The sequence below is a fragment of the Macrotis lagotis genome, chromosome 1 (assembly GCF_037893015.1).
Source record: "Macrotis lagotis isolate mMagLag1 chromosome 1, bilby.v1.9.chrom.fasta, whole genome shotgun sequence".
Taxonomy (NCBI): Eukaryota; Metazoa; Chordata; class Mammalia; order Peramelemorphia; family Peramelidae; genus Macrotis; species Macrotis lagotis.
In genome coordinates, this window is record NC_133658.1 from 345,029,008 (window position 1) to 345,047,504 (window position 18,497).

General features: G+C 35.1%; 1 protein-coding gene across 2 annotated transcripts in view; it reads left to right on the forward strand.

Moving 5' to 3' along the window:
• Positions 1 to 4,520: 4,520 nt before the first annotated feature.
• Positions 4,521 to 18,497, forward strand: part of EFCAB8 (EF-hand calcium binding domain 8) — a 115,968-nt gene continuing 101,991 nt past the window's right edge. For both annotated transcript variants that reach the window (XM_074211886.1, XM_074211887.1), the window contains exons 1-2: positions 4,521 to 4,636; positions 6,737 to 6,855. In XM_074211886.1, coding sequence (XP_074067987.1) covers positions 4,606 to 4,636; positions 6,737 to 6,855 — 150 coding nt within the window. In that variant the 5' untranslated portion in view covers positions 4,521 to 4,605. The remainder of the gene's footprint in view (positions 4,637 to 6,736; positions 6,856 to 18,497) is intronic.

Below are 18,497 nucleotides of genomic sequence, written 5' to 3' on the forward strand. Positions count from 1 at the left end.
AAATCAAGACTACTGGAGACATCAGGAAAAGCTTCCTCGAGGAGGTGGCATTTGAGATGAATGTCCTTAGGGGAACAAATTAGGGCAAGGGTGGGCCTTCTGGTCATAGAAGACAGCATTTGCAAACACAGCTGCAAGTGATGGACTTTGACTACTTTTTCAGCTGAGAATCTTGCATTGCATTTTATTGAATTTTGTTTTTTTTCTTTAAAATATTAATTATATAGATTGACTTTCTGGAATGGGGTAGGCAAAAGAATGTGAGAAGTTCTACTGATAAAAAATGAAAAGATTTCAATAATAATTTTGTTTAAGAAAAAGAGAAGGGAAAAATGTAGATACTGCAGAAGCTGATTTGATTATTTCCCAAGATTCTCAGAGAAATGCTAAATCTCAAAAGCTTTGTTGTTTTTTTTGTTTTGTTTTTTTTTTAGTTTTTTGCTAGGAAATGGGGTTAAGTGTCTGGCCCAAGGCCACACAGCTAGGTAATTAGTAAGTGTCTGGGACAGGATTTGAACCCAGGTACTTTTGACTCCAGGGCTGGTGCTTTATCCACTGTGCCACCTAACTGCCCCCTTTTACTGTTTTTTAAGTGTTGAGGTCTAGAAGTTCAGGGACACCTGAATCAGAGGCGATCAGGAAGGTTTTCATAGAAGTAGTCCTTGAGGTTACAACATCACATTATTGTAAGAGATTTCATTAGTCATTTAGGTCAAATTTGTAACTGCACAAAAATTGTCTGTAAAGCAGGCCATACGTGGAGTCATGCAGTCTTTTCTTGACAACCTCAACTGAGAGTAGCCCATGAGCTCCTTTTTGGAAAGTTCTAGTAGGAAGTTTTTCTTTATCTCAGACTTAAGATGTCTCTTTTCAGTCTTCACCCTTTACTTTGCCTCTGAGGCTAATAAGAAGGAATTTATTCCATTCTCCTTTTGTTGATTGATGTTCATTATTTTCAGTTATGATTAACTTTTCCTGACTCCATTTGACATTTTCTTGGCAAAGTCATTGGAGTAGTGGTTTGCTGTTTCCTTCTCCCTCTCATTTTACAGATGGGGAACCTGAGGCAAACAAGGTTGATTAACTCCTTTAGCTTCTAAAATATTTGTCTCTTCAAGTCTAATTTCATATAAGTTCAATATTCCCTGTTACTTTAATTGATCCTCATATAACAGTATTTTTAAAGCCCTCTTTCATCTAGGTTGCTTTTGTATTCTTTTCAGCTTATTAATGATTTACTTAAATTGCAATGACTAACTTTCTCCAAATTATTGATAAAGGTGCTAATAGGTATAAGGGGAAGGAAAGGGGGAAGTATTTACACAGTGTTTGCTATGTGGCAGGCCTGTCCTAAGGCTTCACAAATATTTAATTTGATATTTTATTTCAAAACAATCCTGAAAGGTATTGTTATTATCTGTATTTTATAGTTGAGAAAAGGTAACAAAGTTTAAGTAACTTTCCCAGACCACACAACTGAGTGTCTTGAGAATGGATTTGAACTCAGGTCTTTTTGACTCCAGACCCAGTGTTCTAATGTTAACTAGTTGATTTAAGGAAAAAGCTTTTGACAAAATATTGCATTCATGTTAAAAGTCCTAAGGAGCACAGGTGCAGAAAAGCTCTTTAATATTGTCAAAAGCATATATTTGAATTCAATACTTGCTAATGATTGTATTGAAGGAACATTTCATTTGGTTTTCTAATACCTCTGTGGGATCATTAGCCTCATTTTTATAGGTGGGAAAATTGAGGATCAACGACTTTTCCAAGATCATCTTGCTTGTAAGTGTTGGAACTGGCTTCCAACCCAGGTATCTTCTCCCTCAATATGATTATCTCTTTTCTAAAATTGAGAGAGTTTTTACAGGCCTATGTTTTTTAAGATGATTTGCCAAGAACATGAACTTCAGCTTTGACCCTTGGAACTGGACATAACTAACTGGTTTGAGGATTGCATTTATGACTCTTGGCTTCATTCTATATGCTGATTGACTAAGCTTAAGTTACTTGCCCAGTCTTTCCATATAAAACTCATTGTTAAACTGCTTTTGATTCCTAATTTTAGGTCAAGGAAAGCATCTGGGGGTGAAAAATCCAGAAAATTTGCCCCATGTTACAAGGTAAGGAAGTCATTGTAGCAACTGTGGAAGAGAGTGGAGAGAAAGGTTCGGGAAAAGCTTCATATAGGAGGAGGCATTAGGGTTAAATTTGGTAGTATTTATTTTATTTAAAAATTTTGTATTAATGATCTATAGTTTTCTTTCTCTATATTTGCTCTCCCATGTTTAAATATCACAACACTGAAGTGAACTTTGATGGAAAGTGGCTCTAAAAGGTAGAGGTGGGTAAGGAGTACATTCCAGTCCTAGGAGATCTGGAATCTGGAATTTTGTATATGAGGAACAAGTAGTTTCTCCATGCCATGGTGGTTTTTTCCCCCTAAGTTTTTGCAAGGCCATAGGGTTAAGTGGTTTGCCAAAGGCCACAGTTAGGTAATTATTAAATGTCTGAGGCTGGATTTGAACTCAGATTACAGTGGTTGACTTCTAAGGTGACTTCCAATTCCAAGAGTCTGTGACTTCTGATTTTAGCATTTTAAGCTAGTTGAGCATGACTCCAGGCCCGGTGCTCTAACCACTGAGCGCCCCCCCTTTTTAAACTAGAATGAACCAATTTGAAACTACTGGGGGAGGAAGGGGCGGGGGAGTCTTTAAAGTATGGGTTGGTTTTTGGGGAGGGGGAGGCCATTGTATGAAGACTTCATATATAGGGAACATTTAGAGCCAGGAAGGCAATATGGAAAAATTATAGGTGTATCAAAGGCACTGAGTTCATATTCTACCTACATTCACTGCCTCTGTCTCTAAAATAAGGGCTTTCAAATGGTTACTCTCTAAGCATCCTTTTATCTCTAAATCTGTGATCCTAAAAGAGGAGATAGAAATGGACTTCTCAGAGATTCTTGGGGATCTTGGGGATACTGGCTTGAGCAAAGGTAGTTGTGGGAGAATAAAAGGTATGAATAATTATAGAGTGTTAGAACTGGAAAGATACCTTGGAAGACAATTATTCCAATCTTCTCATTTTATAGCAGAGGAAATAACATCTGAGAAGTTATATAACTTGCCCATGTTTACACAGAACATATGTATCAGAAGTCAGGACCTCAACCCAATTCCACTGTACTTCCCACTATACTATGAAATGGTTTGGACTTGGACTCTTCTTCTTCTTCTTCTTCCTCTCCTCCTCCTCCTCCTCCTCCTCCTCCTCCTCCTCCTCCTTCTTCTTCTTTTTTTTTTTTTTAGGTTTTTGCTAGGCAATGGGGTTAAGTGGCTTGCCCAAGGCCACACAGCTAGGTAATTATTAAGTGTCTGAGGTCAGATTTGAAGTCAGGTACTCCTGACTCCAGGGTCGGTGCTCTATCCACTGTACCACCTTGCTGCCCCCCCCCCCTTTTTTAAGAAAGATTTTTATTTATTTTGAATTTTACAATTTTTCCCCTAATCTGGCTTCCCTACACCCACCCCCAACAGAAGGCAGTATGTTAGTCTTTACATTGTTCCCATGGTGTGCATTGATATGAGTTGAATGTGATGAGAGAGAAATCATATCCTTAAGGAAGAAACAAAGTATAAGAGATAGCAAAATTTTACATAATAAGATAACTTTTTTTTAAATTAAAGGTAATAGTCTTCGGTCTTTGTTCAAACTCCAAAATTCTTTCTCCAGATACAGATAGTATTCTTCATTGCAGATACCTCAAAATTGTGCCTGATTGTTGCACTGTTCTTAAAGAACTGAAATTATATAGAATTTAATCCCCAGTTAATTTGGAATTATCTGAGACTCTTCCATTGAACATTTATGTCAAGGCCATGAATGAAATTTGTAAATATATTCAATTAGACTTGGGCAAGGATTACAGTGGTTGACTTCTAAGGTGACTTCCAATTCCAAGAGTCTGTGACTTCTGATTTTAGCATTTTAAGCTAGTTGAGCATGACTTTGGACAAGTCATTTCTATGGATCTTCTTTGTGCTACTTGGACAATAGCAATAACAAATAAATTGAGCCAGATTCTTGTTTAAGTTCTGGAGATACAAAGATAGAAATGAAATGATTTGTGTTCTCAATTGATAGACATCAATTTCTAATTCTTTACCACTAAAAAAAACCCTACAAATTGTTCCTCCTGCCATCTCTTTTTTTAAATCTCTTTGGGATGCAGATCTAAGAGTGCACTAGCTGAATCAAAGGGTATGCATAGTTTTATGAGCCTTTGGGCATAGTTCCAAATTCCTTTTCCAGAATGCTTGGATCATTTCACAACTCCACCTATTCAGTTCTAAGAGTTTTGATTTAATTCCTTATAGATTAGCTTGTAATATCAGAGGTATTCATTTTCTCCTCTCAAGAGGATGTCTTCAAATGTCTCTTCAAACTGAGTGTGCGTAAAAATGGAACTCTTTTCTATCCTAGGACATCAAACTAGATGGACTAAGGAGACCGACTGAGTCAGTCACAACCATCCAGTCTTTCTGCTTGCCATCAGATCCATATGTGTGCTTTAACCAGGAGAAACTACAAACATTGGAGAAAATGTTTGAAAAGACCGCAGACCACACTGGGGGTAAAACTACTTTGATTCAATTTCTGTGTGTGTGTGTGTGTGTGTGTGTGTGTGACGAGAGAGAGAGAGAGAGAGAGAGAGAGAGAGAGAGAGAGAGAGAGAGAGAGAGAGAGAGAGAGAAGAGAGAGGAGGATAGAAATCAATTTTACTTAATTTAGTAAGCATTCTACTTTCGGAGTCAATATCTAGGTTCAAGTCTTACTTCTGACACATACTGGTTGTGCTATTCTTATGACTTAAACTCTCCTTGTCCTTGGAAACTATGAAACTGTAACATTTATTAAGTACCTACTACATGCTCAGAATACAGAAAGGGGACAAAGACAGACAGTCCCTGCCCTCAAGGAGTTTACAATCTAAGATCAAAACAGCCAACTTTGTTTATTGGTTTTAGAATCACAGAACTTGAGGGCTGGAAAAAGACCTTAGAAATGAGGGTACAGCAGAATGAGCACTGGATCTATTGACAGTGGACCTGGGTTCAAATTTCAGCTCTTGACACTTTATTTGCATGACTTTGGGCAAGTCACTTAACTTCCTTGGACCTTCATTTCTTCATCTGTAAAATGAGATGAAGTTGGACTAAATGTGTTCTGAGGTCCCTTCCTACTTTAGATGTAGGATCCTCTAGTCCAGGGTCTCTTAATCGGGGTCCACAGATTTCCCTATGGTTAAATTTAAGGGGTTCTGTGATCTTGGTTGAGGAAAAAAAACTTTAAATTTACTAACCTTTGGTGTCCTTTGAAATCTTATGAATTTTATTTTGCACATTTAAAAACTGTATTTTGAGAAGAGGTCCATGGGCTTCCCCAGAATTCCAAAGATGGTTTTATGACTCAACAAAGACAACTAACTCAACTATGGGCCCACTTAACCTTCCTTATCTTTCCCTTCCTATCACATCACCATTTTTATTTTTATTTTATTTTATTATTTTATTTTATTTTATAGGTTTTTGTAAGGCAAATGGGGTTAAGTTGCTTGCCCAGGGCCACACAGCTAGGTAATTATTAAGTGTCTGAGACTGGATTTGAACCCAGGTACTCCTGACTCCAGGGCCGGTACTTTATCCACTATGCCACCTAGCCGCCCCTTCATCACCATTTTTATAAAGGTTAAAATGGAGATGCAGAGAGAGAGGAAGTTAAGTTGCCATGGTATGGCCTATCTCAGAGAGTTCTTGTAAGGAAAATTCTTTTTAAATGTAAGAGTACTGTATAAATTTGAATCATTGCTTATTTTTTAAATTAATTTTTATTAAAGATATTATTTGAGTTTTACAATTTTCCCCCCAATCTTACTCCCCGCCCCCCCCACGGAAAGCAATCTGTCAGTCTTTACTTTGTTTCCATGTTGTACCTTGATCCAAATTGGGTATGATGAGAGAGAAATCATATCCTTAGAGAAGAGACAAGAATTCTAAGAGGTAACAAGATCAGACAATAAGATATCTGTTTTTTTTTAAATTAAAGGGAATAGTCCTTGAACTTTGTTCAAACTCCCCAGCTCCTTAACTGGATACAGATGGCACTCTCCTTTATGGACAGCCCAAAATTGCCCCTGATTGTTGCACTGATGGAATGAGCAAGTCCTTCAAGGTTGATCATCACTCCCATATTGCTGTTAGGGTATACAGTGTTTTTCTGGTTCTGCTCATCTCACTCAGCATCAGTTCATGCAAATCCCTCCAGGCTTCCCTGAAATCCCGTCCCTCCTGGTTTCCAATAGAACAATAGTTGAATCATTGCTTATTGCCCAAGGTCACATATTGAGCTAGCAGGAGAGCATGTACTGGATTCTAGGTCTTCTGGACTTAGAGTTTGAGTTCTTTCTATCATTTTTCACTTTTTCTATAATCAAACTGCCTATTCCAACTCAAATTGTCCATATATTCATAGGGACTAAATTGTCTTCTGAATATGCTTGGGAACTCTGACGTTTTACAGAACCTTGTCTTTTACTGCTTCTCCCTGACAAAGCTTCTTCCTTGGTATCAAATGTCTTCTTGGCTACTTTACCCTTCTAGAATATGAAAACAACTGGATGAGCCTCCAATATAGTAGATATTTAATAAATGTATATTGAATATCCCATTTTCAGCTTTGGACCTGGAAGGTTTTCAAAAGGTGATGAAGGCTATGTTTTCATCTGTGACTAATGAAACCTTGGAATCCCTATTCTGGAAAGTGGATGCAGATTGTAATGGATTGGTGACCTGGGTAAGACTTCAGCTATCCTTGGCAACCAGAAGTGATGGGCATCAGGGATGGGAAGTTGTTCTTGCAGTAATGGGGATAGGTTTCAATTTTTAAGTAAAAGATTTGTGATAAATTTAACTTTAAATAAGTATCACAGGAAGGGCAATAGAAACAAAGACCAATGTGAGCAGGTTGTGACATAACCATGGAGGAATTGTTTGATTTGAAAATAAGATGGTCTGGTCAGCTGGTAAGAATGAGAAGTGACAGATGGACAGCCAGAGTGCTCCCTGGTACTCTCACAATGTGGGGAGAACTTGAGGGAGGTCTGCTCTGTAGTAAATCAGCTGGATCAAGGACATGGTCTGGAGTCACACAAATGGGCAGGCATGGATGGGCCATAGTATCAGGAAAGAACTACTTAGTTTCTGCTATGTACTAGACCTTAGCCTTAGATGAAATACAAAAATTGAATTTCAAATGGTCCCTAAATACAATGAATTTATAGTTTAATAAAGGAAGTTAAAGCAGGTTTAGAGCCCAGTAATTCATTATGTTTGTGTACCATAATTTGTTTAGCCTTTCCCCAGTAGATAGGAATCTTCTTTATTTCTTTTTTTTTTTAGATTTTTGCAAGGCAAATGGGGTTAAGTGGCTTACCCAAGGCCACACAGCTAGGTAATTATTAAGTGTCTGAGACCGGATTTGAACCCAGGTACTCCTGACTCCAAGGCCGGTGCTTTATCCACTATACCACCTAGCTGCCCCCAAATCTTCTTTATTTCTAATATTTTTGCTATCACAAAAAAGAACTACTATGAATGCTTTGAAGTATATGAAAACCTTTTCTTATCAATGACTTCCTTGGGGTAGAATCCTAGTAGAGAGTCTCTGGTTCAAAAGATAAGGACATTGTAATAATTTTATTTAAATAATTTCAAATTGCTTTCTAAAATGGCTGTACCATTTCACAACTTCATCAACAATGGATTATTAATATGCTTATCTTTCTGCAATATTTCCATCATTTGTTATTTTTTATCTTTTTTGTCAATCTGTAGGATATGAGGTGAAATTTCAGGGTTGTTTTTTACATTTACATTTCTCTTATATTAGTGATTTGGAGCATTCTTTTATGTTTGTGAATATTTGCTAGTTCTTTTGAGAACTGTTCATATCTTTTGACCACATATATATTGGGGAGTAAATATTCATCTTATATACATTTTTATTTATTGTTTATATATCTTAGATACCAAAACCTTATCAGAGAAATCTGATACAAAGACTTTTTCCTATTTGACTACTTCCTTAGCCTAGGTTCATTAATTTTATACAGAAAATTTGCAGTTTCATATAATCAGAGTCATCTATTTAATATTTAATTTTCTCAATCTTCTACTCATAACTTTGAGGGGTAATCTGCTTCTTTTGTAATCTTTTTATTATATCATTATTCTAGAATATAGTGTAAAGTGTTGATGTAATCTCAGTTTGTACCAGAGTACTTTCTAGTTTTTTATCAAATAAGAATTTTTTTCCTAGGTAGTTTTTTGCTTTTCACTTTATCAAATACTTGGTTACTGAGATCCACTGTTTCTGATTTTCTCTTATCTAATCTGTTACTACCACAGAGTTTTGATGACTGCTGATTTATAATATAATTTTAGTTCTTTATACCTATATTTTTGCATTGTTTCTCTTGTTATTTTAAAAGATAAATCAGACTTGGGCCTGCCAACTTCAAATGACAAAACTCAGAGTTTGACTAGAACCAGATTAAAATGTAGTTGGGGAATGTTTAATAAAACAAAAAAAATATATAGTTCAATATAGCCAGTGTAAATTTTTGGTTTTCTAAGTAATTCTACAGTAAGTATAAATCTATTTCTACTTGAGTTTGATATCAATATTCTAGTTTTTTCCCCCAAAGAATTTTGTTGTTATTTTATCAGGTTTTATAAAGTATCCCCCTTGGTAATTTGATTGACATAGGATTAAAAGTATTATTTTATTGTGTTAGCCTAGCCTAGCCAGCAGTACCAAATATTTCTCCAATTATTTAAATTATTCTTTATTTCTTTAAAGAGTACTTTGTAGTTGACTTTAAAAATTTTTTTGTGTGCTTTGATAGATTTATTCCAAGATATTTAGTATATTTGTTATTTGGACTGATATTTCCCCCTTCTATTATTATTTCTAGGATATTATTATTATTATTATTATTGAGGAATTTTATTAATTTTTGAAGGTTTGTTTTGTACTCTGAGACTTTGCTAAAGTTTTGTCTTAATTAGTATCTTTGGGGATTACTTAGGATTTTCCATATATACCATGATATCGTCAGCAAATAAGGAAAGTTTGAACCTCCTCTTTTCATTAGGCCTTTGATTTCTTTCACTTGTTGTTGCTAATGTTTCTAGAATAATGGTAGAGAGAGTGGACATCCTTGTTTTACTCTCACATTTACTGAAAATGTACATGCGATACTTGCTTTTAGTTTTAGATAGATGCCTTTGATGATAATAAAAAATATCTTTTTATGTTTATACTGATAGGTTTTTCTTTTTTTAGCATAAAAGTATTTAAAGGCTATTTTTTCATCTATTGAGATGATTATATGGTTTTGGATTTGAATTTTAGTATGGATTAATTATGTTAATTTTTTTCTTAATGTTAAATCATGCTTTTATTTTTTGAGATATTTATTTATTTATTTAAGATTTTATTTATTTTGAGTTTTACAATTTTCCTCTAATCTTCCTTCCCCCCCGCCCACAGAAGGCAGTCTGTTAGTCTTTGCAATGTTTCCATGCAATACATTGATCTAAGTTGAATGTGACGAGAGAGAAATCATATTCTTCTATTTGTTTATGTTTTAAGGGAGAGTTCATCCCATTCACATTCAAAGTTATAATTACTCTTTATTGTGCTCCATGCTATTTTCCCTCTGTTTGTATTTTTCCCCCTTTTCCCCCTTTATCCATATTCCCTAGTATTTTGCTTCTGGAAACTGCTACCTTCAGTGTGTTTGCCCCTCTTAGATCAACCCTCTTCCCCTTTCTTTCCCCTTTCTCTTTTCCCCTTCTTCCCTCCCTTCCTTCTGTTAGTTCCCCTTTTTCTCCCCATCCCCATCTCCTCTCTCTCCTTTTCCCCTTTTAATACTTGAAAGGTAAGATAAGTTTCTTAACTTAACTGAGTGTTTGTGTAAGTTAACTTTAAGCCAAGTCTGATGAGAAGAAGATTCAGGTGGTTCTCAGCTTTTCCCTTCTTCCCCTCTATTACAATAGATCTTTTGTACCTCTCTCTCTTTTTTTTTTTTTTTTTTTAGGTTTTGCAAGGCAAATGGGGTTAAGTGGCTTGCCCAAGGCCACATAGCTAGGTAGTTGTTAAGTGTCTGAGACTGGATTTGAACCCAGTTACTCCTGACTCCAAGGGTGGTGCTTTATCCACTATACCACCTAGCAGCCCCTCTTTTGTACCTCTTAAGGTAATGAGATTTACCCCATTCAATCTCCTCCCTCTTCCTGTCTCCTTACTGTCCACTTTTTTTTTAGGTTTTTGCAAGGCAAATGGGGTTAAGTGGCTTGCCCAAGGCCACACAGCATGTCCACCTTTTTAAGGAGGTGTTGTTTTTAAATCATTCTGAGTCACAGAAAAGTCATGAGTGTCCATCACTTCTGGCTAGGTATATTCTCTCTAAAAGAGTTACAATTCTTAAGAGTTATGAGAACCTTTCTCCCAAGTGGGTATATAGCTAGTTTCATTTTATTGGATAGCAGTTTTTTTTGCCTTTACCCCCCCCCCCCCCTTTAACCTTTTCATGTGTCTCTTGAGCCTCTTGTTTGATGTCCAAATTCTCCATTAAGCTTTGGTCTTTTCATCAGGAAATGTCAGAAGTCTCCCATTTCATTAAATGTACATCTTTTCCCCTTGAAGAGAAGATTTAGCTTTGCTGGGTAGTGGATTCTTGGCTGCACTCCAAGCACCCTTGTTCTTCGGAATATCTCATTCCAGGCCTTTCGCTCCCTTAATGTTGATGCAGCCAGGTCCTGTGTAATTCTTACTGTGGCTCCTTGGTATCTAAATTGTTTCTTTCTGGCTGCTTGCAGGATTTTTTTCTTTTATCTGATAGTTCTGGAATTTGGCCACAGCATTCCTTGGTGTTTTCATTTTGGGATCTCTTTCTGGAGGGGATCAATTATTCTTTTTTTTTTTTTTAGGTTTTTGCAAGGCAAATGGGGGTTAAGTGGCTTGCCCAAGGCCACACAGCTAGGTAATTATTAAGTGTCTGAGGCCAGATCTAAACTCAGGTACTCCTGACTCCAGGGCTGGTGCTCTATCCCCTGTGCCACCTAGCCGCACCAATATATTCTTTCAATAACAATTTTGCCCTCTGGTTCTATGATATCAGGGCTGTTTTCCATAACTAAATCCTGTAATTTTTAAGTCCAAGCTTTTTTTCTCTTCAATGTTTTTAGGAAGACCTACAATTCTCAGGTTGTCCCTTCTCCATTGGTTCTCAAGGTCAGTGGTTTTGCTGATGAGGTATTTTACATTTTCTTCCATTTTTTTTTTTTTTGGTTTTGTTTAACAGGCTCTTGCTGTCTCATGAAGTCATTAGTTTCCACAGACTCCATTCTTTTTTTTTAGAGAAGAATTTTCTTCATTTACCTTTTGCAACTCCTTTTCCAAATGGTCAGTTCTATTTTTGAAAGAGTTTTCCATTTGACCAATTGAGGTTTTGAGAGAATTAGTTTCTTTTTGCATTTGTCCAATTGTATTTTCCAATGATTTATTTTCTTGTTGCAAGGTATTAATTGTCTCTCCCAAAGCTTCCAATTTATTTTTAAACTCTTTCCTGATTTCTTCAAGAAGGTCTTTCTGTGCTGGAGTCCAGATCATATTCTCCTCAGAGGTTCTAGATCTCTCTGAGTTAGGGTCTTTTTCTTCTAGGAATTTTTTTATGGACAACACTTTTTTCTGGCCTTTTCTTCATTTTACTAAGACCTTATGTTGGCAAGGGGTTGGTTCACAGAGGTTTGGTGTTGAGATCCCTAGAGGCTTTACTCACTGGCTTTAGTAACTCCCAAGTGGGCTGGCCAGATGGTTGTGTTGGTTGCTTTATCTGGAGTGTCTGTGACCTTAATTTGAGGCCCTCTCCCCTGTTGAATCATTCTTGCAATCCTAGTTAGTCAATATGATTTCTTGGATAAATCTTGGATAGTCTCTTTGATGGGTTTTTGTTTAAGATTTTTGAGTCAATATGGATTATTGATATTGGACTATTGTTTTCCTTCTGTATTTTATCTTTCCCTGGTTTTGGTATTAGGACTATATTCTTATAAATGGATTCTGGTGGAGGGCTTTCTAAATTTTTGATAATGATTTGTGAAGTCTGGTCATTATTTTTGTTATTTAAAAGTTTAAAAAAATTCTCCTGTGAAATAATTCCATTAAGAACAGAAGTTTTTTCCTTTCATAGTTAGTTCCTTTACATGCTATTTTTTCTTCCAGGATTGACTTATATAAAAAAATCTAATTTTCTGACATTCTGATAATTTGGATGTTTTATATTTTTGATTGTATTCCTTTTTTTCTTTTGTGTTCTTATTTTTGTTAGCTTAGTGCTCTACAATGTTTTCCAATTATTTTAATTTTTTGTGGTTTTGTGGTGATTTTAACTTGCTCATTTGCTATTTTATTGATTTAATTTTTGTTCTCTTTGATTAAGCTAGCTAAGGTTTTTATTAATTGTATTAGTCTTTAAAAAAGTTTTATTTTTAGTTATTTTTTCTTTTTGTTTCTAATTTATCTGTTTTTTCTTTGTACTAATTGTTTTATTGGCTTTCTAATTTAAAAAATACATATTCAGTTAATAAATCCTCCCTTTTTCTATTTTGTTAATGCATATGCTCCCCCCCCCTTGCTCCCATTCCAGGACTACTTTAGCTTCATTCCAGAATTTTTTATGTAGTTTATCTTTATAACTTTCTGTCACATAATTATTGTTTCTATGATTTGATTTTTTTATTGAAATTTTATTTAATTTTTCCAAACACATGCAAAAGTATTTTCAAATCAGTCTTTGTTGTAGGCTTTTGAATCTATATCTTTTTTTTTTTTTAGGTTTTTGCAAAGCAAATGGGGTTAAGTGGCTTGCCCAAGGCCACACAGCTAGGTAATTATTAAGTGTCTGAGACCAGATTTGAACCCAGGTACTTCTGACTCCAGGGCCGGTGCTTTATCCACTGTGCCACCTAGCCACTCTGAATCTATATCTTTTGTTTGTTGTCCTGAACCAATCACTATTTTTGTTATGTTGTTGTCTGTAAAGGATATGTTAACAATTTATTTATTATTTATTTTGCTCTATTGTTTTTTATTTTTCCAATTATATGTTATGAAACTTTTTCAGCATTCATTCACATGCATATGCATATTTTTAAATTACATATTTTCCTTCCACCTTCCTTCTTTCCCTCCTCAGTGGTAAACAATCTGGTAAATATTGTACACATACCTTTGTGTTTGACATGTTTCCATATTACATTTTCTGTTTCAAGGATTAGAATTAAGGGAAAAGAAAGAAAACCATTAGATAAAAAAAGAAAAACATAAGAAAAAATTTTGAAGATGTGTTTATTTACACATTACTAAAATATTCTTATTGTAAGAGTAAACATAATCCCCCCTCCCCCCACAAAAATTAAAAAAAAACCTCATGAGAAATAAAGTGAAAGAAAGAGAAAAAAATTGTGTTTCAGTCTGTGTTCTGATAGTATTAGCTCTGTCTTATGTGGATCACAGTCTTTATCATAAGTCCATCAGAGAAGTTACTTCCATATTTTTCCAGACTTATGGTTGCTGATTTTAATTTCTTCCATCCATTCCTCCCTACTACCATTTACTATATTTCTCTCTCCTTTCACTCTGTCCCTGTTCTAAAATGTGCTGTGGAGCAGCTGAGTGGCACAGCAAACAGAGCATTGACTCTGGGGCCAGGAGGCCCAAGCCTATCCCACCCTAGAAACCCAGCAACCACCTAGTCCTGTGGTCCTGGACAGACCACCTAATTCCATCACCTTGCAAAAGTAAAAGGAAAATGTGTTGTATCTGACTATCCTCTTCCCTGATCTACCCTCTCCTCTATCACCCACATTTCCCCCTCTTTCCCCTGTCCCCCTTCTCTCCTTTTTCTTCTAGATGTCTGTGCCCTATTGGGTGTGTATGCTGTTTCCTCTCTCAGCCATTTCTGATGAGAATGAAGGCTCTTTCCCTCCCCCTTGCCTTCCTTCCTTCCATACCATTAAAAAAGCATGCTGAAATATCTTTTACATGAAATATCTTAGCCTATTCTACCTCTCCTTTCTCTTTCTCCCAGTACATTTGCCTTTCACCCATTGACTCCATTTTTACAATATATTTATACCTTCAAATTCAGCACCCTCCTGTGCCTTGTCTACATATGTTCCTTCTGACTGCTCTATTAAATGAGGTTCATATGAGAATTATTGGTATCATTTTCCCATGCAGGAATATACATAGTTCATCATCATTAAATCCCTTTATTTAAAATAATTTGCCTTTCCTGTCATCCTTCACCTAAGTCTTGTACTTGAAGATCAAACTTTCTGTTCAGCTCTGGTTGTTTCAACAGAAACCTTTGAAATTCCCCTGTTTCACTGAATGTCCATGGCTTTTCCCCTGGAAGAGGATGTTCAGTTTTGATGGGCAGTTGATTCTTGGTTCTATTCCAAGCTCTTTTGTCTTCCAGAATATTATATTCCAAGCCCTACAAGCCTTTAATGTGGATGCTGCTAAGTCTTGTGTGATCCTGACTTTAGCTGCACAATATTTGAATTGTTTTCTTCTGGCTGATTAGAAAATTTTTAAAAAAATGAATATAGTATTCATTCAGATTCTGTAGTTTTGTTTTGTTTTACTTTTCTTCTTCTGTATAGCATTGTCTGTAGGAGTTCTCCTAGGGTTGACTCACCTTTCTGTACTTCTGAGAAGAGCTGCATCCATCAAGCTTGATCATATGTTAACAATTTCTGTCTTTTTACATTTGTTTGCAATATCTGTGTTCCTTAATCTGTGGTCAATTTTTGTAAAAGTTCCAGATAGTGCTAAAAGATATATAAATTCTTTTGCAGTATCATTTAGAAAATGCCACAAATCTTTTAGCTCCAGTTTCTTTTGCAATTTATTTAGCTCTTTATATTCTTGTCTATCTTTCTGTTAGACATATCCCAAAGGAAGGAAGTCTCCTGTTAGGATCGACTTACCATGTCATCTTGTAGCTCACTTAATGTTTCCTTTGTGAATTTGGGTGCTAAGGTACTTGGAACAAATATATTTATTACTGATAATTGATTCCTTTATGATAATGTGATTTTCCCCATTTATCCCCCCCATTGTTTTTGAATGTTTTTGCTTTGTAATATAGCAATATAATAATATAACTCTTGCTTTTTTGGATTCATTTGATGCATTAGTAAATTTTTTCCTATCCCCTCCCTCAGGTTTTATTTTGTTAATGTCTTTTTAAATATTTCTTATAAGAATTAGATTGTTTTTTAGCAATCTGTCATTCTTTTTTGTTTTATTGGATTGTTTGTCACATTTCAAGTTATTAGAGTTAAGTTTATATTTTCCTTCATCTGTTAATAATTTTTGAGATTATTTTCTCTCTTTTATAGTAAATGTAGACTGTGCTTCCTCAGCTATTTTAGCTTAATCTTTTTTAGGAGACCTTCTTCCCCTTAGTCCCTATTTCTGTTCCCATTTGTTATTCTTTTCCCTTTGGAATATTGCTTATAATTTCCTTTTCCTTTCCTTTTTTAAATCTACTTATCCAATTCTTCTCTCCTTTTCCTCCTCTCAATTAGTCAAGTAGGTTCCCCTTTTCTTTCCTTCCCTTCAACTAGTCTTGTTAATTTGTTTTTTAAAATTTTATTTTTGCACCCCTTATCAGAGAAGATTTCTCTTACTCATTTTATTATTCACTTTCTCTGTCTACTCTATATGCTCATTTCCCCCCCTGGTTCATGGTTTCTATATTCATCTTAGCTCCATCCTCTATATTCCTCATGGAATTAAAACTTTCAAGATATTCATCCATTCTGTGCTCTCACCTTGAGACTACTTCTGCAATTTCTTTGTACAGGTTACCCTTGTGGTAAAAGTTTATATCCATTTTCCATTGGGTTTCATCATCAGGACAGTGCTATTTCTTGGAAGTGACATAGAAGTTCCTTCCCTATCCCCACTGTCATTGATTACGCAGATCATCACTGATCTCTACTCTGACCTAGATATCTTATTTTCACAATTTTTCTCAAAATTTCTTCTCTGGGTCCACGCCTGCCCCTTTCTCCCAGGTACCAATTGTTCCCAGGGGTTCCAACTCCACTTTCCTCCTATATAAATTGAGTGATCTTTTGAACTCCAAATCTCCCAGACAACATTTAGCACAAGCATTCATCACCTGTTCCCTCCCCCATTTTTCTCTCAGCTATAAGTTTTTTCCTTGTGCATCACTTTTTTATATTTAAATGTTACTTTATTATATTTTTTCAATTACATGCAAGAACATTTTTTATCATTAATCTTTTTGTAAACTTTTGATTCCACATTTTTCTCTCTCTCCTTTCCCTCTTTCCTCCCAATGATGGTGAGTAATCTGATATAGATTATACATGCCCAATCATGTTTAATGTATTTCCATATTAGTCATGTTGTAAAAGAAGAATAAGAACTAAAGGGGGAAAACATGAGAAAAAGAAAAAATAAAGCAAGTTTTAAAAAAGTGAAAATAGTATGTTTTGGTTTAAATTTAGACTCTATAGTTTTTTCTCTGGTTGTGGTTGGCATTTTCCAGCCCTGAACTGCTGAGAGGACCTAAGTCCATCGTAAGTGTTCATCACAGTGTTGCTGTCACTGTGTTCTGTGTTCGCCTTTTTCTGCTCACTTCACTCAGCATAAATTCATGCAAATCTTTTCAGGCTCTTCTGAGATCTGAAAACTATGATTTCTTATAGAACAATAGTATTCCATCACATTCATATACCATAATTTGATCAGCCATTCCTTAGTTGATGGACATCCCCTCATTTTCTAATTCTTTGCCACTACAAAAAAGAACTGCTTTAAATAATTTTGTTCTTGTGACTATTTTTTCCCTTTTTTATGACATCTCTGGGATATAGACCTAGTATTGGTAGATCAAAGGGTATGTATAGTTTTATTACCTTTTGGTATAGTTTCAAATTGCTCTCCAGAATGACTGGATCTATTTCTTGTGTACCACTTTTATGTGAGATAATTTCCCTCTTTATTCTTCTCTTTCATTTTCTCCCAGGATATCCCTCTTTTTTTGCCTATTTTTTTATATATCCTGACATGATTGACTTATTCTTTACCCTCTTTCTATGTAGAATCCCTCTAATTGCCCTAAGAATGATAAAGTTTTTTAGAATTCTGTGTCATATTCTCATATAGAAAGGCACACAGTTTATCCATATTGAATCCCTTATGATTTCTCTTTTATGTTTCCATTAAGTCTTATATTTGAAAGTCAAATTTTTTTCAGCTCTATTTTCATTAAGAATAAAAATTTTCATTAAATATCCATTTTTTTCTTATACAAAATTATGCATAGTAAAGGTCATCCTTGATTGTAATCCCAGCTCTTGAGCCTTCTAGAATATAATTTTCGAAGGTGTTTCTTTAAAGTGGTAATTACTGAATTTTGTGTGAGTCTAACTGTGACTTTCATGGTATTTGAATGTCTTCTTTATTGTTGCTTGAACTATTTTTTTCTTTGTTTTGGGTACTCTTTCAAGTGATAACTGGAGAATTCTTTCAATTTCATTTTACCTTCTGGATCTGGAATACCTTGGCATTTTTCTTTGATAATTTCTTAGAATATGATCTCTGGGTTCTTTCTTTTTTCAAGGCTTTCAGGTAATTCAATACTTATTAAATTATTTCTTGTTCTGTTTTCTAGGTTAGTTATTTTTCCTATGAAATATCTCATCATTTGACTTTGTTTTATTTTTTCTTGATGTCTGATGGAGTCATTATCTTCCACTTGCTTCTTCAAGTAGCTTTTGTATATCTTTTTCCCATTTAGACAATTCTGTTTTTTTAAATTATTACTTTCTTCAGTAGTTTTTGTGCCTCTTTTGCCATGCTGCTAATAATTTATATATATGTGTGTGTGTGTATGTATATGTATATCTATATCTATATCTATCTATATATCTATATCTATATCTATCTATCTATCTATCTATCTATCTATCTATCTATCTATCTATCTATCTATCTATCTACATATTTGCAAGGCAATAGGGTTAAGCAGCTTGCCCAAGACCACACAGCTAGGTAATTATTAAGTGTCTGAGGTTGGACTTGAACTCAGGTACTCCTGACTCCAAGGCTGGTGCTCTAGCCACTGCGCCACCTAGCTGCCCCTAATAATTTTTAATAAATCTAGAATTTGACTACAATATTCCTTGTCATTTTCATTTTGGAATCCTTTTCAGGAGTTGATTGGTGGATTCTTTCAATGACTATTTTACCCTCTGTTTTTTGGATATCAGGACAGTTTTCCTTGATGATTTCTTGAATGATGTTTTCCAGGCTTTTTTATT